Source organism: Coturnix japonica, chromosome 2 (genome assembly GCF_001577835.2).
Source record: "Coturnix japonica isolate 7356 chromosome 2, Coturnix japonica 2.1, whole genome shotgun sequence".
NCBI classification, from domain to species: Eukaryota; Metazoa; Chordata; class Aves; order Galliformes; family Phasianidae; genus Coturnix; species Coturnix japonica.
In genome coordinates, this window is record NC_029517.1 from 89162226 (window position 1) to 89187064 (window position 24839).

The 24839-nt window shown below is 38.6% G+C and overlaps 1 protein-coding gene across 9 annotated transcripts in view; it reads right to left on the reverse strand.

The window, feature by feature from the left end:
- The window catches only part of PTPRM (protein tyrosine phosphatase receptor type M), a 429982-nt gene that overhangs the window by 13019 nt on the left and 392124 nt on the right, over positions 1 to 24839 (reverse strand). For all 9 annotated transcript variants that reach the window (XM_015855337.2, XM_015855345.2, XM_015855344.2 and 6 more), the window contains 6 exons: positions 19885 to 19982; positions 7544 to 7660; positions 3284 to 3438; positions 2933 to 3068; positions 2219 to 2368; positions 1573 to 1746 (listed from right to left, as the gene is read on the reverse strand). In XM_015855337.2, coding sequence (XP_015710823.1) covers positions 1573 to 1746; positions 2219 to 2368; positions 2933 to 3068; positions 3284 to 3438; positions 7544 to 7660; positions 19885 to 19982 — 830 coding nt within the window. The remainder of the gene's footprint in view (positions 1 to 1572; positions 1747 to 2218; positions 2369 to 2932; positions 3069 to 3283; positions 3439 to 7543; positions 7661 to 19884; positions 19983 to 24839) is intronic.

The following is a 24839-nucleotide window of genomic DNA, read 5'->3' on the forward strand; positions in this document are numbered from 1 at the left end:
AGGGAAGATACCCAGGGGATACATTTTGACGTTTTTTTGGTTTTTTTTTTTCTCAGTCAGAATGCACTGCTATGCTGTTGGTGGAACAGTTGAATTGTGAACCTTGTACTCACATTTTCATGTCGGTCCTCCTGAGTGTTATAGGCCAGCGTGGCCAACCCAGGGCAAAGGTTGCTAGGGGATGTCCTTGCCTCCAAGGAGGACAGGAAGGCCTCTACACGCTTTCAACAACCAGATACTGAATAACAAAAACTGTGCTGGCTACCCCATTCTTCTTGAAGTGCGCTTATTTAAATGCTCATATGTGAGGTGATCCAACTGCATCTCAGCCTGAGGTGCAGTTTTCACACAGAGATTCAGCACCTTGCCTGTGTGAGACTGAAAGTTGAGAGGGAAGAACAAATGCTCTTGTCCTTCACTGAAGGGATACTGAATGTGCTTTGGATGGAAAGCGAGCCTTGGAGCCTTTGGCCCAGATATGCTTTTGGAATCAACTCACTGTCTCAAGAATGAAGCATTTTCAGTGTTTCAGGAATCAAGTGTTTTCAAAGCAAATACTATGGCAGTACTTAATTCACAGAACAAAACCACACTGAACCCTCCAGTAAGAAGACCACATAATGGCAAGATTGTAAATCACAAATCAAGGAAGCACCGTTCTAATATGAGCATATAATAGGCTTACTTACAGTGAGAACCAAGAGAAGTCACTTAAACTGTTGCCCTGAGTTTCTCTACATAGATCAATAAAAAGATAATACACTTTTATTTTCACAGAAGAGTTTTGAACTTAGGCTTATTTTAGGAAAACGCTTTGAGAGCTTGGAAGGAAAGAAATGCAACAACTGCTCTAAACTGTTGTTACTCTAGCTTCACTTTTCAAAAAGGCCATTTACAATGTGTTCATTCTTTTCTAACCTCTGCTTTCGTGTTGTTTATGTGTGTGTGACAACTGTAATTGCTATAGCTCTAAATTGTAAAAGATGGGCTATAAATACCTACACTCTGAAGGAGGTTTAAGTGTCTTTACTGATATTCTATTAACAGGATTAGAATTACTCGAGATGCATTAGGAAAAAAATGCACACACACATGAAGAGGAACCATCCATTCATACAGAAATAAACAGAAAGACTGAAGTAATGGCTTGTGTATTATCTTGTGCTGACAGACAATTATTTTTTTTGTTAATTACTTCTTAAATTAGAAACAAAGGGAACTGAAATATTGCTGCAAACTGTATTATCCCATTTAACTGTCTTAGTGTCTTAATAGGTAACTCATTTTTTCCTAGGCCAGATGGTTAAAAATTCAAGCACTAGGGAGAAATCTAGACACATTTAATTTATCAGAACTCCCTGACTTGCTCTCTAAGCATGGCTTTGGAACCTTGGCTCTGACATAACATATGTGTGATCCTAGCCGTACCTGGGAGCTTAAAGATTTTGTGCCATGTTTTTGGAAAACAATCTAGAAGGATTTCAGCCTTGTGCTGACTCTACTTTCTGGCACTGCTCAGTTTGGAGGGCTCCTTACTCCCTTTTTATTATTAATGATGTGGAGGAGACTTACATCCATCAGTGCAGCATTAATGTAGTTGCTGCTCTCCCCATCAATAGTAATTAAGAAGGGCAGACATCTGTCAGGTGGCAGCATATCCATACAGCGATTCTTTTCATGATTTCGTGGTAAAAGTGCTATACTGCAGTCTTCCACACGCAGTGTCGGAGTCACCATATTTAACGTCTTTCAAAAAGAGTAAACAATGCAACAGTGAAATTAGCAGTGAAAGCATCCCAAAAGACTTAAGAATAGATCAAGTTCGCCATTCAGTTTCAGCAGGAATCAGATTGAAGAGAAATCAAAACAAATCACAGTCAGTGGGGTTTGGAAGCAAGAATCGTGGAAGCAAACATATCTGAAGAACAACTTCAAAGACAAATGCAGAGTAACCAGTTTTCTGGAGCAAGGGCAGCAGAGGGAATTGACATACATCCTTGGAGTGAAAAGATTTTACTACTATCCCATTGTTGTCTCTGTTGACTTAGTATAACTCAACAGCAATTAGTGACAGGTTATACTCTCTTTTTTAATTTTTTTGCAGTCTTTCATCTCCCAGGGCTGGCCCAAAATTCACATGGTTGTAAACCAGGACTTTATAAGAAGCCTTTGTATAGCTGAATTGTATAGCTTCTAGGTATGGATAGCAACAACTTACCCTAAATTCCTCTTTGATCTGGCTGGAGTTAGTTTGAGGATCCAGTTTATTCATTTCATAGTAAGCAGACCTAACTTGAGAAGCTGGAATAGATGTGTCTCCACAAAGACAGGCTTCCAGGATAGCATCATGGATAAATACATACTGTTCCTGGTAAAGCAATTTAAATAATTACTGAAGTGAGTATATGCTATTAGTAACTTGGTAAATAAATAATAACACCTAATACGGTTAGCCCATTAATTCTCACCAGCTTTACACCCACTAAAGAAAGACCAGATAGAACCTCTGCAGTTCACAAAACTTCATCCCATTCATTTAGGAAAGAATATAAAAGGATTGACTGAAACTAGTTACAATTACGAACAGAAGTACAGTAAGGTCATATATCTATGACTGTTCCTGTTTTCCTCATTCCTTTGCACAGTTCTGTTGGTTATCACATAAGTGAGCCTCAGCAAGACGCATTCCAGAATGAATGCTCTCTAAAGAGGAAACACTCATGAGTTTCTTTTATTTAACAGACCATTGCAGCATAACAGTGGCCTTGTTTGGGCAACAGTTCCACAAGCTTCTGTGTGGATTATTTTTCTGCATGTCACCGAATAAACTACCTCCTGGATAGGGCTTGTAGCAAAGGGCTCTAGATTTATGGGTTAGAATAATACTTTATATTGCAAAGCATAAGGGAGTAATCCAGAAGACCAACAATACCTCTGTCTGCACCATGTTAACTCTCCGAGATCGAAGCTCTCGCACACAATTGTATATGTCTACAACACCTTCTCTTTCTGCCATATCTAGCATGATGTCAATAACGATGAAGCACCCGGTTCTGCCAGCACCAGCACTAAAGTAAAAGAAGAGCACAGTTAATCCGCATCAGTTCACTGGAAAATGTAAAGTTCCAGAATCAGTTTTGCCATTAAATTGTATGTCAGGTAGAAAGTTATTGTGATCAGAGTGGCTTCACCAACTTGTGTGGGGACCACATGGGATATGAGAAGCAGAAGTACGTTCTGAATTCAGTGGACCACACAACATAGAGATTTGTGTTCTGCCTACCTGCAGTGAACCACCAGAGGTCCGGCGTTTGGTGGGCTCTTGGACTTGACCTGACGCACAAACCCCAGCAGGCCTGTCGCGTGGTACGGCACGCCGTGGTCTGGCCAACCAGTGAAATGAAACTGACGAATTTCTCGAATCTCATGAGCACCTCTCTGTTCAAAAGGCCAGGGTTGAAAAAGAAAAACAAGGTGGAATATGAAAGAAATTGAAAAAGAGGCATCATAAGAATGTAGCTCTAAAAGCCTGAGCTCTGCTGAGAAACATCCGCCCCCTGCCAACAACCACATCTGGACAAGACTGCTGGAAAGCTTTCTGATAGCTGAAGAGCAAGTGCCCAGGTCATGTATCAACCAACTTCAAAGCCTTACAAGAAAATACAGTGATTTAGCACTCGATTGTTTAGAAGTGTCTAGCAACAAGATAGAGACTCATCTCCCTAGTTAAGCACTAGGTTGCTTTGAAGACTGCAGCCTTAAGAAGCAGGCTACGATCAACAAACAGGTCATCAGCAAGGCCACGAATATTTAGCACTGATGAATTTGTTCCCTGACTACTCTCCACAGGAGATTTGCTGCTGACTTCCAGGGACTAGAATTTCAGCATAATTTTCCTTATCATTTGTCTCCTTCATTGGTCTGAAAGAAACAGCTGAATAGTAATGAAAGCCTTTTTGCACCTTCTGTTGTAGGGGCTGCATGTGTAGACCTCCACATGCCTACCCTTTGAGCGATTTACCACAGTCTGCAAGGACATGGATATGGTGAGACAGGTATGAATGAGCCAATCGTATAAGTAATTTCCCATGTGAATTTCTGGAGCAGTCGGGATATTAAAGGTGTGTATGAGAAGTATGATTTTCTTAGTGCTTGTATTTCCTCTTCCCCCTCTAAAAATGTAGCTGCCAGTATTTTATTCTCATTAGAAATCTACACACCAGAGGCCATCATACATATTTCATAAGCAAACAGCAAAATTATGACATATCATCTCCAGGCTGGACTAAATGTCAATGATATTAATAACCAGTGGTTTACACTTTTTCTTCTTAAGGATGTATTTCCTGTCTTGTTCCTGTTTGCATATAAAAGGTGTAATTTTCCTTGTGTAATAAAGTAATATAAACTCCCTAATTTATTGCTAGCATGCAAGCTAAGAGACTCAGGGATTGTTAATGGTTGAGAAATCTTGGCCATGCCAGTGCAACTGGAGTGGCATGAGCTGTGGTATATCTTGGAGCTCTGACTCAGGTCTGCTCAGAGGAATAACCATTCTCATACCTCATGGAAACCATGGCACAGAAAAGCTGGCAAGGAAGAAGATGAAGAGAGTGTGCAGCACTGGCGTGCAGTGAAGGGACCACATCCTTGCAATAGGATTGGCCTTATATTCTAAAGATCAATTTTGAAACATACGGAAGCTCAGGAGCAAAGTAATTTGTATTGTACAAAAAAAAAAAAAAAAAAAAAAAAAAAAACACACCAAAAAAAAAAAACCCCACTCAAATACTATTTGGTCTTTGTAGTCCGTGGATTTCAGAATATGTTAGTTAACAGATTTTTCTTTGCTAATATAAGCACGGCCTCCAAATCTGTAAATAGCTGTGTGTAGGTGGACTATCCATGTCCCAAATGCTTTTATATTGCCCATAACAACTGCCCACAATCCCTCAAGCAATGAAGTTTCCATTCCAAAAAAGCAATGCCATGACTATAGAAATCAGGGACTGAAAAGAATACCCTACACACATTTTTCATGATATAGACAGTCTTGATTTCCAAGTAATTTACAAAATACAAAATGTCCTTCCAAAATAATGTGTCACACAGATAAGAATATGTACTGTGTATCTTCTGCATTAGTTTTGAGAACACTGTCTGTCATGCTGACTGTATTTCTGTCTAGCATTGCTGGTAACACTCAACTACTTAGAAAAGATTTTGCATTTGGGGTACTTTTATAATGAGCTTGCTTATTATACCTACACAAAAGAATGATTTTCATGTCTGTAGCTTCCCTGCTGGCTTCAAAACTCAAAATAGCAGCACAACTGCACGAATCATAGAAGCATATGCTCAGCTTGGAAAGATCACTTTTTTCTCTCTTTCTGCCGAAATAAACAGAAAATGGTGTATATGGCTAACAAACTCAGGATGTTAAAAAACATAGACCTTAATCCAACAAGTACTTATGGTGTTTCTGTATGTTACTATTTGTGTAATTCATCTGAGTTAACTGTTGTGCTGTAATTCCAGGAACTGCTTATGTGTACAACACTGGAAAGTGTTCTCCAGAAACAGAGTGTAAATTCTCAGTCAATTTTCTCTGTATTATCCCCCCACTTCTCCATAATTACTGAATAGCTATTAAAAAAAAAAAAAAAAAAAAAAAAAAAAAAGAGAACCAATCAATTTATCATCTCCAAATTTAGCAAACTCTAAATTTTATTTGATAAGAAGGTATGAGAATGCTGATCCAAAAATAGGAAAGATGATAAAAGGGAATCTCTGGAGGTCTCCAGCTTCATGGCCAGAATAAGTATTTGGCCAAAACTAGAACAGTGGCTTAGCCTAGCTGAGCCCTGAAGACCTCCAAGAATGATAATTTCACAACATTCCTGGGTAACCTGCATTGTGCTGTCCTTCTCCTCAAGTTAGACAGAGTTAAAATGTATGGAAAATAGGGTAAAATCAAATGCACAGTACTCAAACTACACTGACACTGCTTTCAGAGGCTTACTAAAAAACTACCAACTATTAAAAAGCAGTGTCTAAATGAAACCTTTTCAGATGGAGATTTTTTTCTTTTTTTTCTTTTTTTTTAGCAATAAAATGTTTAGCGTCTTTTAGCTCTATCTGTATTAATGCATTTATTCAAGACAGTTTGGTTATATCAACTGTAAAATCCTCTAGGTCTTTTTTTCCAGTCCCAGTTAAGAAGTGAAAAGCTAACATCAAAGCACGGCTTAAAATTTGCAGAATAGAAATCAATGAGTGCCTCATCTACTTCAAAGTACAGCCACCCTTTCTCATCTGTTTATTAAAAATATCTAAATGCAAGGAAACAACAGACTTGAGCAAATTCAATGTACTGTATGCATAGTGGTAAGCATGATACAATATTTCAGCTCATTCAAACTGTATAATTCTATAATCATTACCCTCAGGTTGCTGTATTGATGCATATTTAAGTATTAGATTGAAGAATAAAGCAGGAGAAAAACAAATTCCTTTGTTACTGAGGATGTTATGTACAGAGACCCTGTTGGGCCATCTTTTTGGCAGTTTCATCTACCTGGCTGCAGGATTCTTTGATGCAAAAAAATTAAGCTCTTCAGAACCAATTGAACACTATTTCATTGTTAGAGAGCAGCAGTATATCCCAGGTACTGAAACTAAATCAAAGGCTGTTTTCTAACACAATTAGTTTAAAGATTACTCATGTAGATACTGAGGCAACATTACTTCAATATGCCATTAGGAATATCAAGTCTTCTGAAGGGGCCCTTTCCTCTTTGTTCTGCAACTCAAATACGTTTTGATAGAATAAAAACACTTCAGTCCTTTAAAGAAACGCGTGAATAAAAATGTGAATTGACACTAAATGGCAAACACTTCCACATTAAATAACCCTGCTTGTTTTCACTTTCAGTAGGTACTCTATTTACCAACTGTACGTTATCCATATGTTATAAGCTGCTTGAGAGAGCTGTAAGGTCCAGTGAGCACCAAATCACAGCATTGTTCTGATAAACAGCAATGCAATGCACTGATTGGAACTCTACATAAGATGGATTCTGTGTTAAAAATGAAACTGCTTTGAAAAGACAGATTAGTTTGTTTCAGAAATGTCTCTCTGCTGACCAGGAACGCACCGGTCCAACAGATTCACAGCCATAGGCTTCTGAATAATGGTGCCTGCAGCCTCTGGTACAGACAGAAAATGATTGCAGTGAGCTTAAGATGGGAAAACAGCACAAATGTGTTTTTCAATTGATTGGTGGGAGGGAGGCTTTGATTTCTTCCGGGCAAGGAACATCACTTTTCTAACTCAGGCAGTGGCCAGGGCTGATGGAAAAATGCAGAGCAGCTGCCTCTGAAGAAAAATATAACGTACCATAAGAGGGCGCTGGCCGTTTACCCAAAAATCTGCTACAAAAACCTGCACAACAGGTCACAAATTTAACTTTCCTTTGCTGAATGTGTTCAGTTATTTAAGCAGCTACCACCGTACTGAAGAAAAGTGAATGTCGATACTTACCTTTTCTACTGCAAATGTTCGAATCACATATTCAGCGAGGAGTTCTGTTTCTATTAGGGTAACTTTAATGTCTTTATATATCTCTGTGTCATCTGGCCAGTATTTGCAGCACTTAACCTTTAAAAACACAAAAGAAATTAAGGTTCATTTATTTTAGAAGGTTCACGCTGAATCCATTCTATATTCTTTGCAGTGATTTACATTTTAAAATACAACCATGTGCAGAAGGTTCACAGTTTTACACACAGAAGTAATTCATGCTTAAGGGAGCTCTTTTTTTAACGCTGCATTTTTGTGTTGCAGGTGAGATCTGTGTTGTGATTAGTAGAGTAAAGTGAATTTGTATTAAGCACAAGAAGTATTTACATTGTGCATATCTCAGTTACAGAAACTGCTCACTTCATAAACTTTCCAACTGGGGGTAAATGTGTAGAAGGATAACTAATGTGAAAAGCTTTTTTCCCATACATTTTAAGGTATTGATCTGCTTCTAAAAGACCTCCTACCTTCTAAAATGAAAATGTGCTTTTCAGACAGGATGGATCTTCTCTACTGTTAGAGAACTATCTGTTTGCTCAGATCTATCTTCCAAAGGATTCTATGAGGTCCAATGGCAAAACTCAACACACCAAGTCAAGAGATGAATTTTATTTCTGGGTTTTAATACTGATTTTCCAGATGGCCCCAAACACTGTTGGCAGGCTTTGTCTCGTTTAGCTCAAATTAGGATTACTAGGATGAATACCTCTTAGAAGTGCTTTTACTTTTGTTAACTGTGACAAGAGTTTAGACATTACTTTAGACTAGGAGTTTGGCTTTTTGATGGCTATGGTTAGGTGAGATGACCTCCTTTCAGGTAGCTTGGCCTTGAGTACTTCCAGGGATGGGGGCATCCACAGATTCTCTGGGCAGCCTGAGCCAGTACCTCAGTATCCTCAGCACAATCTCTTCCCTCTAATCATCTAATCTAAATCTACTCTCTTTCACTTTAAAACCATTACCTCTTGTCGCTTACACTACGCTCTCTGATAGAGGCCTTATCAAGCATACTTGCAGGCCTGCATTAGTTGCTGAAAGGCTGCAATAAAATTTTCCTGTGGCCCCCACTACTCCAAGATGAACAACTGCAACCCTTAGCCCTTCTTCACAAGAGAGGTACTTCAGCTCTCTGATCATTCTTGTGGTCATCCTCTGGAACCACTGCATCAGATCCATGTCCGCCGTATGCTGGGGACACAATGTTGAACACAGTACTTAGGGTGGGGCCTCATGAAATAATACCCTCCATCACCGCCCTGCTGGCCATCTCTCTCTATGCAGCCCAGGATACTATCAGCTTTCTGAATTACAAATGCACATTTGCAGATTATGTGCAGATTTTCATCCACCAATACCTCCAAGTCCATTTCATAGATGGAAAAATATGGCTTTTGTAAATTGTATTAAAGATTTTCTGAGCTCTGGTGTGATCTAGATAGCATGGACTTCACAATACTTAATGCATTCAAAAAAGATGCATGAGTTGCGGTGGGGATTCTATATTTTGATGCAGATACTTTATGCAGGTAGAAATTTTCTCCTCCTTCTCATTTGGGTGGACAAGGTGCTGGGTGTGGAAGCAAACACATTGCTGATATGTCTGTTTTATTCTGCTCTATCACGGTAATAAATATATTATCATCACTGCACCTGGCCATTGTCCAGTAGTGCAGCACGGGCAAGGAGTAGCATCTGTTACACATCTGCTGCACAGTATCTTCTCTCTTATTGAAGGAAAAAATTTAAACTGATCTTTCAGTACATGTAAATCTACTGGTTTGCTTAAGGATACACTTAAATTTGTTGGGTCAAAAAAAACTAACTTCAAATTTTGAACGGAAAACTGATACAAAAAAAAACCTGTAAAAACCATTGAACAACTACCAGAGTATTTTTCAAATCTATATTTGGATTACTATCATGTCTAGTCTAGTAAAACTGAATAAAAACTAAAACTGAAGCATATGCATATCGACACACAGAGAAAACTATAAAGTGTGTCTATGAAATGACTTATTTATATGAACTCAAGGTTCAGTATGTAAAAAATCATGCAGAGATGAACCTTGTCCTGTTAGGCAGGATAAAAGGCTTTATCTGAAATGGTTTTCCTGTGAGCAACCAAACACCACCTACAATCCTTCTGTAGTGTCTGGACAGAAGATAGGTCTTGCTACATTAAACTGGCAACACTGAATGGTTGCAGGACAATTTGCAAACACCAGTAAATAGAATTGCCTTCCATATGGAAATGTGGGACACAGAAAAAGTCATCACAGTACTCAGCACTCCTGTACCAGGAGCACCTCTACGGATCCTTAGACCACCAAGGGGCAGTCCCAGGGTCCCAGTTCCTACCCCTCAGGATTTCTGGCAAGTACATATTCACCTCCAAAGCACATCCACTACCAGATATAAGCAATGAACATTCCGTTCAAAAGCATTAAATGTTGCTGCAAGCAGGTTAGTAGCTGCTGCTATCTGCTGTTGCATCTACTCGATATCTTTTCAGATCTTATCCTTTTTGCATGTATTTCCAAAAGCTTTCTAATAGAAGCTAAGCAAAACACACTGAATGTGCATTGTTTTGTCTATTTTGTTAAAACGATCCAGACAATTCACACAGTTCAATTCCCCTAGGCCAGCAAAATGACCCTTTATGGCAACTGCCAGAAACTCTTTGAAATCCCCACCTACAACTAAAGATGATTTCTTGACTCTGCATGAAGAACAAGGCCATTCATACTGCCCCTGGCTTGAAGTAGCCCAGTGAGAACTGTGTCTCTGGAGTTAATTGCCTTTTCCTGCCTGTTCCCTTCTTCTTTCCATAGGTGGAACCTGAACCACACAAACCCGGCCAGAACACGTCTGAAGGAAGCAGCTGCTGCCGTGATCCTGGTAACAGCACTACTCATCTGCACGTCTCGCTGTTGCTAACTTTAGCCTTGTCTCTCTCTGATGGGTGCCTGCCATCCACAAAACAGCTCTAGTTCAGTAAAATAAACAATTGGGGGGAAAAAAAAAAGAAACAAAAAGCCCTGGCTGAATTAAATTGCTCAGCCTTGATGGAAAACATGCCTGTTTCTAACTTGGTAAGTCTAGACAGCCTGGATTATGAGTAAGAACTGGGGACATTTAGAAAGACTGATTTAGAATAGCACAGCAGTACCCACCTTCTCAATTGTTGGATTTGCTTCTGCCTGTTTTTAAACCTTATTTAAGATGATCCAGTGAGTAATTAGGGAAGCTCTGGGCGACGTTGCACAGAAGTTATAGCCCTCTGTGCCTCGTGCAGCTTGTGCCCACAGGGGACTTTATACTCTGCAGCACAGGGGATGTGGGGCATGGAGCAGATTAGAGCAGAGCAGAAGGATCCATGACAACACAATTTCCTGAAAACTCTCCCAAGTGGAATAGGGGTTGTAACAGCTGTGGGAAAGGTGCCAGAACCACAGTCATAGCCACAGACCAACAGTAAATGATCCACTTGATGCAAGGAAAAAAAGAAAACACAACTTTTTTTCTTTTTTTTTTTCTTTCTTTTTTTTTTTTTCCCTTTCACAAAAAAAAAAAATTGGCTTTTTAAAGTACTTTTGGTTCCCGTTCTGTTCTGCTGTTGCACGTGCTGTGCTGTAGATGTGGGAACTCTATGGACTTCTGCCTAGCCAAAAGTTCAGTAAATACTTAAAGATCAGTTTCCTATCTCCTCCAAGGTTCCTCAAGTAAATATGGTAGGGTCTTAAAGAAAGAATTAAAGATTGTAAATTAAACTTACACTTAGAAATGTTTATTGGACCGAGGCCTTTATTTGTAGTGGGAAAGACAATTGCAGCAAAATAGAATATGGTATTTCTCATCAAATATGAGAAATACTGCTGGTAACATATGTTTGTTCATTTTCTCTTTTTAGCACAGCTCTACCTACTGTGTCATTATGAATCTCTTTCCCTTTTTGTAAACATTTGATACATATTTCACAAAAAAATCTACCAACAGAAGGTTTAGCTAAATAATTGATACATGAATCCAGAACTGAATATTAAGTGTGTTAGATTTTTTCCCACACAGTTGCTACCATAACAGTAAATATCGGCCACAAAGTAGAAAACATGATTCTGAAATCTCATCTGAGCAGAACTATAATTGGGAGTTTGTTCAGATACACCCCACATTTATATCCGAACACGCTGCCAAAAAATACAGATGTTCATCACACGATGAGATAAAAGGGGTGATTGCCAGAGACATAATGAAAATGCTCTGGTTTAATCTATTCATCCCAAGGTACACCGTCCATTTGTTCCAAATGTTTATTTTACTAATAATTTGAGAAATCTGGAGAATATGATTATCTGCTTTGACCTCTCCCTACCCCCACCCCCCAACAAAATAGCCCAATGTGAGAAAATAAGAATTAAAAATGAAGGTGGAACTTGTTCTTGCTACTTCTAAATATAACAAACAATGCAGGCAGTAGACAGATAATGAACACAGATTGTGACTTCCGAAGCTGTATATTTAGCCATTTGGCAATATGACACATCTAGCTAAAGGCAGTTTGAAAGCCAGGACAGTAATTCATTTACTTAGAGGTTTGGAATAGAAGGAATATTACAGAATTAATATGTGAGCTGGCTGTGAAAAATACTTTGCAGCTCCTACAGAAGAGTTTAAATAACAATGATTTTTCAGAGTTTCCAGTTTCCTTTGATTCTGAAATAGTCTTAGCAAAAAGGTGGTATAACTGGCTATGCACTGCAAGGATTGTGGTTACTGAAGAGCAGCATTATACATTCTAATTTAAAATTAATCCCAAACTAAGTAATGATGATAAGCCAGACATAAATTTTGAAGTGAAACCTCCAAAGTATAAAATGAAATAGCCAACCGAGCTAACTGGTGAAAACCTTTAACAGGTTTTGCAGATATAAGTAGGATAACATCATATACTTTTATTTGGCTGACTTGAAATAAAAGAACATCCAATAACTGGAAGTATTTTTATTTAAATACTTTTCAAACAAAAGCGTACTGGGATGAAGAACATTTTATTAGTTATAAACCCACCTTCGACTGAAGACAAAATCCAATTCTTTCCTTTTCATTTTGCTTTAGAGCAAGTCAGTTAATTGATCTATACTTCATGTTATACTTTTCTAAATGGGGTATGGAGGAGAATTGAGAAATACAACATTTAAAACACTGTTTGGCACCAACAGATGAATGGGTCTGTACAAAAGGCAGCCAGAAGTCTTCCTGTGGTTCAAAGCTCCCACAGGGTGAGATCTCTATGGATTTTACTTGCCCAGCCTAACTTCTCCCAACAGTGACACAGGGCTGATATCATTCACCACTTTCTGCTGCCCTGTGCTGCCTCAACACTACTATCTTAGGCTGCCCAGTGGATGTGCTCTCATTCAGCTAGACTAACTGCTTTCCACCTGAGGGAATAAATACAATCCATTTGTTCATGAAAACACCATGTACTGTTATTATACCATCAGCTGGGCAGCTTGGGTTGACCATACTTGGGCCATAAAATGGAATTAGTCTGGGAGAATTGTTTCAGGGTAAATGTGACCCAAGGTAAAGTTGTTTGTAGTGCTCCTGCCTTCATCTTCACAGCAATATGGATTGCTTCTATTTCACTGCTTATGTTTAGGCAATTTTGTCTCCTGCTGGTTATCAAAAAAGACTGTAAATTAGTGCACTTTAGTACAGCCCTGGAGGAAGAAAGGCTGAGCACAGAGCACATAAGAAGGGTGGTTCTATGCCAAGATGAGGAATGGTTACAGGATTAGCTGGAGCTCCTCAAAGCCTGTCTTAATCCTGTACAAAACTGTGAAATCATGGGCACAGTGCTGAGATCTTGTGCTCCGAGAGCCTGATGTGCCTGCATTGAGATGAACAGCCTGTGCACTGAATCGTGCTTCTGTTCCAAGAACAAAATCATGCCGTAAGTTGAGCCAAGGAGCACTGCCGAATTAGATGGTTGTTTCTGAATCTAACACCTGATCATCTGATGTCAGGTTAGAGAGCTCTACATGCTACCCTACTGGGTACAGTCAAGCTGTATTGGTGTTCCCAGGATACTTCTTCCCTCACAGAAAGACTCATTTCACAAGACTGCTGAGGTGAGCAGCCCTACAATGATGAAGCCATTTTCAAAGGAAAACCTTGAAGACCTCTTTGCAAACTAAACTTTTATTTGCATCCTACATTCAGCAGCACTTGGGCAGCTAGTCCAACAATGGGGTCCATGTGTGTGTGTATACTCACTCTTATATCTCAAAATGTATTATCTCAGTCAGACTAATGAAGGTTAAGACACATCTCAGCTGATTAACTCTCTCTGAGGCATAGCTTTTACTGGAAACAAGAAACACCGAAATACTGAGAACTGAAACCATGTCTGTTGTGAGTGAGGTGGGACAGTGCAGAACACTTGTCCTGTTTGGTGATGTTAACATCGCTAATCCAGGGACATCTTTATTAAATGACTGCAAAGAGTCCTTCATTCTCCTTCCCAAAGAACAGCAGCCATTTTTTTCCCCCTAAGTACTCGTCCACTGCTGCACATAATGGAATGACGCCAACTTGTTAATTCTGGCTAGAAGTCTAGAAAGCTGAAATCCCTTTTGTCTACTAAAGGGGTACACTGAATTGAAAGATGAACAACAATTTCAAATTACAATTGTTTTCTTAATTTTCATTGACAGTCTGCAGTACTATAATCTCTACTGCATCCAACAACAGATACTGGAATTACAGTGGAAGTAAAACAATATCAGGAAATATGTAATGACATATTTACCTTAAGAAAATGCCCCAGGTTTTCTAGATAAACATGCTTTAGAATGAAAGTATTTCTAGATGGGGAATGACGGTATAAGTTTTTGAAGGTGAGAATGGAATTATATAGAGGTAAGGATGGTTTTAATACAGCAAGCTTTCTTCCTCTCATGTACAAACTATTTTTTCTTTCTTTCAGGAGAAAAGTTTAAATGAAATCTTCATTAGTAGTACGCTTATAAACTCTCTGGCACATCGCCTAGGGAGCACTAATGCCAGTCTCCTGAACTAACTCCAATGTCAGTAATTTAGCTTATCACATTTAGAGGCAATTTCAATTATATAGAGTGTTCTTCCATTTATACTAAATACAAATATGCTATTTGTTGGACATGTTAAAGAGTTGCTCTGTTTTAACCTCTGCAATATCTCTGTAATGGGTGATCTGAATCTTAAATACAGTCTGAATTCAGCTTCATTCATTAGAGGGCTCTTCTGCATGAAGATTCTCAAAACTTTAGAATACATTAATGTGAACTTCCTAGTAGGTCTGTATCAAAAGAATCCTGTTTTATTCTAAGAACAGGTGGTGAGTCTGTTGGGAATTTCACACGGGGTTAGTTTTAATGCTGCTGAAATTGCTTATGAAGTTTTTGTTTGGTTCTAGCAATATGTTTTTAGTGCGGAGTTTTTGGACAGGACTTTACTTGACAGCTTTTCTTGGATATATGATGTCTGTCCATAACAGAAACATACTATAAGGAGAATCTGAAAACAACCAAGAGTTCTGGATTTTGTTTTTTTCAGGAAACACATTTGTATCTGCTTCAGAATTGTCTCTTGAATGTTGAACAAGGTTGCACATCCTGAGCTCTCAAGGCCCAAGCACATATGACTGCTTAGGACTGGGACCACATGGATTCTTTCTTGTGAAGAACAATTCTCTTTCTGACAGATTTTTATCTTACAACAAAGAATGATTTTTAACCAGCCAGCCTGAAGGAGATGTTCCTTCCCTGTCAGTTGCTACGTTTTACCACTGTATGGGTCTTCTAACTGCCATTTAGACCCTGTATTTTTAAGCATGAAGAATCAAAGCCATCAACATTTTTGCAGCACAGCAGATGTTAGTGCCTTGTAGGTCAACTGCAGGTCCAGTCAAACAAGCAGAGGATCAGCTAAGCTGCCAACTTTCAGTGTTCTTTCTTTTTCCCTATGCAGATACAGCCCTGATGGCTCTAGGGCGAGAAAGTCACCCAGAAGAGGGTGAGATGGCTATCAGGAAAGCTCAACACTCCTCAAAGACATTGGTGAGAAGCTGTTTTGGTAGTGTGAAGGCGCATGTGCAGGAGTAGGGGCTATTTGCCACCCTATGGTGACCTTTGCTTCCCTGTTTGTCTCACATCTGTTCTGTTGTTGTCAACTTTGCCTCCATTCAAAAAAAGTCTTTTGTGTGCTTATTAACACTATCAGCACTGCCCATTTTCTAATTCTGGATAATAATTGTGAAACTCTAATTACTGCAATTACGATGCTCCTAGGGTGAGGTTTCATTTTTTGTAATTATTTCTCTCTCTCTCTTTTTTGGTTATTTTAAAAGCATGACAGACAATCATGAGTCCTAGCAGTGCATTTATATATCAACCACCTCCACTGAATTTCATCAGTGCATTTCACCATTTATTAATCAGATATTACTAAATTCCTCCTGCCTCAAGCAAAAACAGGGAGTGGGGGAGAAAGTGACTACTGACAAATGACAAATGATGTGACATGCCAAGTTTGATTCCCCCAACCAAGTATCAGTACCAGCCTCAAAAGAGCAAAGATGGAATTGACAGCTAGATGGCACAACTGAATATTTTCTAAACCTTCCCAGTGATTTGTTTAGAGGAGAGAAAAATTTCAGTCTGTACTAACAAGGAAACACTTCAACAAGAAACCCAAGACTTTTCCCACTATGTGAAGACTGTGATCCAGTTCACATCGCTTTCTACAGAAGGATCCAGCTATAAGAATGGACTCTTGGAATAAGCCAGATGTCTGTTTTCCAATTGTACCTCTGTGAGTGGGACAAAAAGTTGCTGTCTTTTAAAGCAATCCACCATATCATTTTAAGTCCCTCAGGAAAATATGTTTGAAACTACATTACTACCTACAGTTGCTCCTTACTAACAGGAGCTCTGTATGAATATAATCTGAAATGCATTAATATAATCCATTTCTTTTTTGTTTAGTAGCCTGCTGTCACATTGATATATTTTTATGAGTCTTGCTTAGTCCACGGCTTGGGAAATGTAGATTGTTGCACTAAAATACAGGTATATTACAGCACTAATTACTTGTCTTTCCCTTTCTTTGGCCTTCATTGAGAAGGGAAAGTTGTTGACCACAGCCTGAAGAAGACAGACTTTTCTTATCTCTGTCTTTCAAGGCCTGCCTGTTTTTTCCCTTTTTTGTAAAAGTTCTTAAGACAACGTAGACGTAACTAAAAAACACTTCATCAGCTGTTATCAAAGAACTGTTCATGCAACTCAGCAATGATTTTTCTAAATAACTGGGAGACCTCATTTAGTTTTTTTTAATAAACAGTCACATTCTAATGAGGTCTTCATAAAACTAACTAAATATGTTTAGAAATCATTAGCTTAAATTACCAGTACAAAAGTCTCCTTAGGGAGCCCTGCAGATTTTGTGATAAGACTTCTGGCAGATGGATTGGTATAACAGCACAAGCGAGTTCTGAATTTCCACACAAGCAGTGTAAATGTGAGCGACTGGGTAACAGGCTACTGGATAAAGAGCTAAATGTCCCTCAGGTGGGTTCATTAAAGAGAGAAAACAATCAAAACACATTTCCGTGCCATTTAAATACCAGGTGCACAGCAGTCTGCAGGTGCCAGAAACACTGACAAGGGTCCCTTGCTGGAACACACAAGAGCTAAAAGGGATGCACGGTTTTGACAAGTATGCCTCAGATAATGACAGATATTGGCAGATGTACCCAGACCCTGCTGGAGGGTAATGCAGGGACTGAGTCATTTGCAGCAGGTGCTTGCATTAGGGACAGCCTCATGGTGATTCCTCCATTCGCAATTAAAACGGTCCTGATGCATAATGCTCCAGGGCAAGAAGCAAGTTCCTAGCACTGATTTAATGACTATCCAGGCAGTTCTGGTAAACAAATACACATACGCCCCCTCAATGATTAATTCATGATGGACATAAATTGTGCAGCAAACATGTTAAATAGATATTCTCCTTTTCTGAGAACATAAAGTTCTTCTTTACTTAAAATGGGTAAGAGGTTAAAAAATATGAAATAGGCCCTTGTAAATCTTCTATCAGCTACTGCACCTGAAAAAGAAAATCTCAAGGTCAGGAAGGTAACAAGGTGTGCCCTGTAGGAATGCTACCAAAAGGCCCATTAAAATCATTACTAATCAAAGTGGCACAGAGCTTGTGTTTGGGGCTGCAGGACAGATGGTGTGTTGTAATATGCCTCCTTGTTGCTGATGGTTCACGCCCAAGGAGAGGGACAGAAGCACCAACGGAGGAAGGACTGCATTGCTCTGCGGTTCATATGATCTCATGTCCTTTAGAAACTCATTTTAATTCTGCTCTTCTATCTCACCTACGTTGGCCTCCAGAGAAAGGGAGAACAAAGTCATTTCTACCACTGTCAGAAGCAAGAAAACTGCAGATCTGTATCCCACTAGGACTCCTGCACCCCAAAGAAATCTCCACAGTGGCACAAACTGTTTCTCACTTGTAAGGAAATATGTTGCCTAACTATATAGAGTGAGCAGAGGGCTCAACACTGGCAGCAAGACTGGCATGTTCGTGGGAGGTACCTGACAGTTCAAACTAACTGATGCTTTCAAACGTGGACATCAGGAAAAGAGTAGGTGGCGTTGTGTAGTACGCTAGTTTTGTTCTAAGGCTTGTTCATCCAAAACATTATATGCTTCTATGATTCCTATTTGTACAAATTCATTTTGAACTTCCAAGTAGCCACCCAGCTGTTTCTATCCTCCTCTTCACTCGAGGGACTGAACTTTCAAAGCAGCCTCCTTGATGCTTTTTGTCTCTGCAATTAGCTGTACATTGTGTTCCTGCAGCAGGTATTAATTGCCGTCAGAAATCCTACCTATTTTATAGTTAAAAATAATGCTTGCACCTGATCTTGTGGCAGATTTGCACACACGGGTATCTAAATGTTAGAATTTATATTAGCAATTCATCAAGGACATAAAAAAGAATAAATTCAGTTTGGAAAGCTGGACTTGTTAAAAGGAGACAAGATCCAGACTTTGGACTCATACTACATTAGGAGCACTCTTTTCTAGTAGAAACACCACAGATATCTACCAGCATCTCTGCCAGCATGAAATTTAGAATGTCTCAAAACCATGAGGCTCACACAAGATACGTGTGCTTCTTATTTCAACACTTAACAATAATTCAACACTACAACAGTTGCAGTAGTTGCAAGAAAAGCAGTGGCTTTTTTTTTTTTTTTTCCTTTTCATTTTGAATTAAAACTTTAAAAGGAAAAAAACAAAAACAAAACAACCACAAACAACAGAACATTCCAGATGAAAACTAAGACACCAGTACATAGACAAAGCAGCAAATTAAAACACTCAGTTATTGATGGTTGCAAAAAATAAATAAAATGTGTCCATTCAATACTTGTTGAAAACAAAATTAGCCATAATCACTTGAATTGGACACTTACTTTAGAAGTGGTCAAGCCAAGAAAGAGAAGGACACATTATCAATCAGGAAACTCAAGCTTTCCTTAACAACTGAGCTCCTAAAGAAGACCTCTTGATCAATAAATTTGGTAGAATAGAACAGAACAGTTCAGTTGGAAGGGACCTTCAAACATCACCGGATCTAACTGCCATCATTTCAGGGCCAGCAAAAAGTTAAAATACGTTATAGAGGGCATTGTCCAAACGCCTCTCAAACACGGAGTACTGCCTACAAATGAGTAAAGTCAGTTTATTCTGTTTTACTCCAGAAGGCTTAATAGAAGGAATGCCCAAACCAGATTGATTCAAACTAACAGACTGTGAAGAAGATGCAATTTCATAGTTTAAGTACTTTTCAGAAATCTGTTCCAGAATAACTTCCCTTTTTCTCTTTAAAAAAAAAAAAGAAAAAAGATGGCTCCATATCTTGTTCTGTAACTAATTCCCTTCTTTCCCCTAATAGAAAAGGTATGTACACAAAGATATGATGCTTTCCCTCTTTGGCAGTCTTTGCAAGCTGTGCTGTACAGAATACAACTTTATCAGTTACATTTTACTGGGCTACCATTATCAAAGCCAAGCATCCAAAGTATGCTTAAAAATAATTGGTAATGAATCTCTTAGCAGAGGCAGTCATAAATATTTTATGTGCCTTACTCAGTATATAAGCATCTTGTTGGTCTGCTATTTAATTTCCAAAAGCAAACACCTTGGAAGTCTTTCATCTTCTTAAGTGCAAAAATCACTTACCCTTCCCACTTCTACGAGATTAGTAACCATGATTATGCTGGCTGTGTTCTCATGCCATACCATTCTCCAGAAGTCATATATTGTCTCTTGCATTGGTCCTGAAAAGATAAATCAAAGGAAAGGTTACTTTCTTTAAGTCTCGTGATTAGAAGCTTGTCCCTGGGGTAGTTTGAGAAATTACGATTATCCTCATGTATTCATATAATCATATTTTTCATTTAGGGTCAATTTATTTCCTGTCATCCCACCTATCTGCATTTAAGTATTTTTCTCCTGAAATAGTGCTCTGAAAGAAAGTTAGTTCTCCAGCATCTAGGTATTTATCTCTGTAATACCCAGAAGGAGAATTATAAAAAATGGATAACATTACTCTTACTCTTAACAATTGGATGATAACCTAGGGAAGGTGTATCTTGAATGAAATGAGCCTCAGTGGACTATGTGGCCTTTCCCAGGTTCTAATATTTTTCTTAGTATCTACAATCCATCAAATTACCCCAGCTCCTAAATTGTACTTCTTGAAGTGAAACAGAAGTTATAGTTTCTTGCTGCAGTATATCACTTTGCAAAGCAGTGGGAAAAGAAGGAAAGAACCCCGGTGTGTAATGGCAGCGATGTCCTCGGCTGTACTTGTAGAGAAGAACGATTCTGAACAACTCTGAATGCTTTTGTAGATACAGGCCTTCCTTCAGTATTGTACTGAGACTGGGTACCAGCCCACAGGAGCACAGGAAATGTCAGTGACAGAATATGTTCAGAACAACTACACTACTCTGCATGTGCTTGGTACCATCTATTTGTAGCCCATGTGTTTTCATGACATTTTATATGTCTACTCGATATTCAGTGTGCCATCCTGATTTGAAACCAATGGTTTAAGAGCACTAGACCAATAAAAATAAATGCAAATCAAATCTAAAAAAAATATTTAGCAGAAATACTACAGCTATCAGCTTGGAAGGAACGTAGCTAAAAATAGAAGTAGGGAGAGGCAATTTTCCACTGAGTAAAAGAGTCTGCAAGTTCATGACACATTTCTAAGATTATTTTAGCTTGATTAAGGACAAATTATAACAACTTTGTTGCTTCAAGCATCCTGATCCACAGCCTGGTTTAATGGTGAAAATCTAAATGGTTCCACTGCACTGGGTTTCTGCAGGATTGTGATGTTTCAAGGTCATTCATTTGAGTCATGTTTTTGGTAAAGCTACTAAAAGGAGAGAAAAAATCCTCTGTCTACACAGCACACTTGCTTCCCCCTTGTAAGAAGCCAGAGTCTTTGAGAAATAAAGGGACAATGTAGGAAGTTTCTCTACTTGTTACTCCGGACAGTTTCCCTTCCTACAGATTTGCTTGAAATTGGAAATTGCTGGGCTCTACTTTCTAATTTCCTTTAGACAGCACTGGGAGAACTGGCAACAATTTATTCCTGTTATTTTCTTCCAAAGTCGGCATAATTTGTCTTGTGATTTAAAGATTCCTGTGCTTCAGATCTTGAAATTACAAATCTCTCTAGATCTTTTATCCAGTCTCCAGACTTCTTTCAGATTCAGGACGTTGAAAGGAAAAAAAACCAACAAAACAACCCAGCAACCCAAAAACCTACCTTAAAGTCTCAGAATGTAATTCTTTTCTATCCCATTTTTCTTTTCTTCCTGACATTTTTCAAATTATTTTCTGACATATGAATAAATTATTACTTGTCTCCAGCCAGTACTGAAAAGCATTATAGGCTACGGTAGGGTTGGAGGATTTATTGTCATGAAGAACTGAACAGTTTGATTCTGGAGACTTGTGGCAGGGAGAGAAAGAGCCTATAATTGTTCTAAGTATCAGCTTAACACAATAGGCAGGAAGGTTGTTCTCAGCAGTTGCCCTCTTGCGGGAGGGAAAGGTCTGAGGAGAAGGCACTGCACTGCCTAACAGTAAGCCTGTGGCATACCCCATTAAATACACAATATAGTAGTTGGTATCAAAAACTGCTGCTGTGAAAAAAGAAATCAACAACATACTGCCAAATATAGATGAAATATATAAATTTCAAATAAATATGAATGAGCAAATAAAGATGAAAAGCAAAGGAAAATAAGAAAAAGAAATCAGCCTCCCAAACCCCCAGGTAATTAACTGCATTATTGAAAAAAACAACCCTCAAAAGAAATGATCAGTGGAAAATATCACAACCTTTAGTTGTAGTACTAGTAGTTGTTAGTTGCTGCTGTGGGAATGCCAGCGTATCAGGAAATGGAAAATCACATAGCTTCTAAGAATGAATTAAAGTCTTAAGAAGCTGCTTCTGCCCACAAAGCTTTCTGGAGCCTCTTCCACTTGGTGCTGTGAGACTCAGTTCCAACAACTGGTACTGCTACTGTGGTGTATGATCATTTTAAATACTGTAAACTAACCTAGGATACTGAAAAATAGTGAAAACATGTTGGAAAAAAACAGCAGAAACATAAAGAAAGAAGTAAAACCTGAATCCTGAAATGTTCTCAGCACTTATTCTGGCTGTGCATGTAAATATATGGGCAGTTTTTCATTTTCTAGATAAGCAAACAGTTTAACAAACAGTTTCTAAAGTCTTCTAGCACAGAATATAAAATCTACAACATAATGCTTGGTTCACTTGGGACCAAAATGAATGACAGCGACATAGTTCATAGACAGTGGGCAAGGTGGTGAGAGATTGATCAGTTGGACTAGATGATCTTAGTGGTCTTTTCCAACCTTAATGATCCTATGATAGCTATTGTGGCTAAAAATGTGCCAAAAATGAACAGATACCTTTAAGTTCTACAGGCTCCCCAGAACTGGGCCCCGTGAGCACATGCTCATAGAGGAAATGGACTCTGGATGCATGACTGTAGTAGCTAAATTTGATCTCCAGAAGAGTTTAGTAAACCCACATGGGTACACAGTGACAGGACAAGGGGGGACAGTTTTAAAGTAAAAAAAAAGATATTTAGATTAGATATTGGGGAAAATCTTTCACAGAGAGGGTGGTGAGGTGCTGGCACAGCATTCAAGGCCAGGTAGGATGGGGCCCTAGGCAACCTGATCTAACACCTGATTTTGTGGTTGGCAACCCTGTCCACAGCAGAAGGACTGTAACTAGATGATTTTTGAGGTCCCTTCTAAGCCAAGCTATTCTGTGATTTTCTGAAACCTCTTTCCAGTCAGTATCAGCTTCCAACCCATGTGATTATGTGTTGTAAAATTATCCCCTCACTTAGAGGTTACAGCAGGTTACAGCTGCAATAAGAACTGTCCTTACATGTTATTGAAGCAAGACTTGCTCCTTGCCACTGTGGCAACCTACAACCTTGGCACTCAAAGGCAAGAGGCTGATGTGCCTATAGAGAGGGAGCTGCACTTCAGCTCTCAATTCTTATAGTCTCTTCAAAATGAACTTGAGGTGCAGTGAATTTTTGCTCATTAATAAATATGGTTGTGTGGAGAAAATAAAAGAAGCCACAAAGGAATGATTAAACTTGCAAATAAACTGCCAAAAAAATCCCAAGCCCATTATGCAGCACAAATCACTCAACATACATATGAAAAAGCAAAGGTAAATAAACCAAAAATAATTACCAAGAGAACAGAGTACAAACTGATAGATTAAAAAGTTCAAGACTGCTCTTTTTCCTAACGAACCCCTTTAAATGGGACAAACTAGCTGTTAGTAAAGTAACTTAGTGAGAATTTCACAGCAGGAAGCAAAATTATAGGGTTACTAATGATCTGCCAATCCAGTGATCTGATTATCTGCAAGTATATGCTATTTGCTCTTTTAGCCATGCTAGAATTTGGAGCTAAGAGCAAAACTCCCTTTCAGAAAAAAAAAAAAAAAAGTAGTTATGTAAAAACAGCAGTTAAATGCTGTTTAAAACTACAAATATCACTGACTGCAGGTGAAGGATATCTCCCGTGCCTGAAATATATTTTCTTCCCTACTTACTAAGGCAACATGCTTAACATTTTAACAACAGGAATTTACAGGCACATCGTTATGTGATAAGATTTGCTATACGTAACCAGGTGTAGACTACGGTGCATAAAATTAGGCCCCACTTTTTCATACAGTAGAAATAAAGAAGCCTTCTTTCTGAAATAGCCAGAATAATAGGAAAGAAAGTCACAGATCATGGTTTTGCAGATTTAGTTGAAAGAATAACACCAACTATCAAGATAAACCACTAGTTCAGTCCCATCTTTGCCCTCCCCAAAAGACTGAGTTTCTCAACAGAAGATACTCAGTGATAACCTGATTTGTCAAGAAGAGTCTTTACCAAGGGCTTCTTAAATACGTGTGCTATCATGCATTTTACTTTCTCTCACCTTTCCAGGTGCTACTAAGGATTAGTGCCTCTATGGAAGCCAGCAAAGGCCAGAACAAAGCTCTACTACCCAACCTTAAAAAACTCATGCAGTGGTCATGAACTCTTTCTACAATAAATTCTCAAAGTAGTTTTAGGCATTTGTTCTCTAACAAAAGAGATACACTTCAATGGACTTTAATTATTTTTAAGTTTTATACTGGAGTATGTTTTTATAGGCACTGTATATATGCTCCTACCAATACTGTGGATAAATTTTAGGTCTGAGATAAAACTGTGACTGAGATATTAATAAATCCTATAGGCTCATGATTCTTCAACAGCTACCGAATACACACAGATCAGTCTTGTATTTTAAGGTGTCAATAAAAAATGATGAAAAAAAACCACACCATATCATTACCTTCTAATGCCTTAATTTAAGTCCTCACCAGTCTGCTTAAGAAACCCAAAACAGTGGAGAGGGTAAAACATACCCCAAAGCAACATATCTATTCACTGTCACTAGTCTTGCAAGTCACTGTAAGAATTAGCATAATAAAAGGCAATATACACTTGTACTGGCAGAATTTAGCCATAAATGCTTCACTGTTATTTATTAATTGCCAGTTTCTAGTT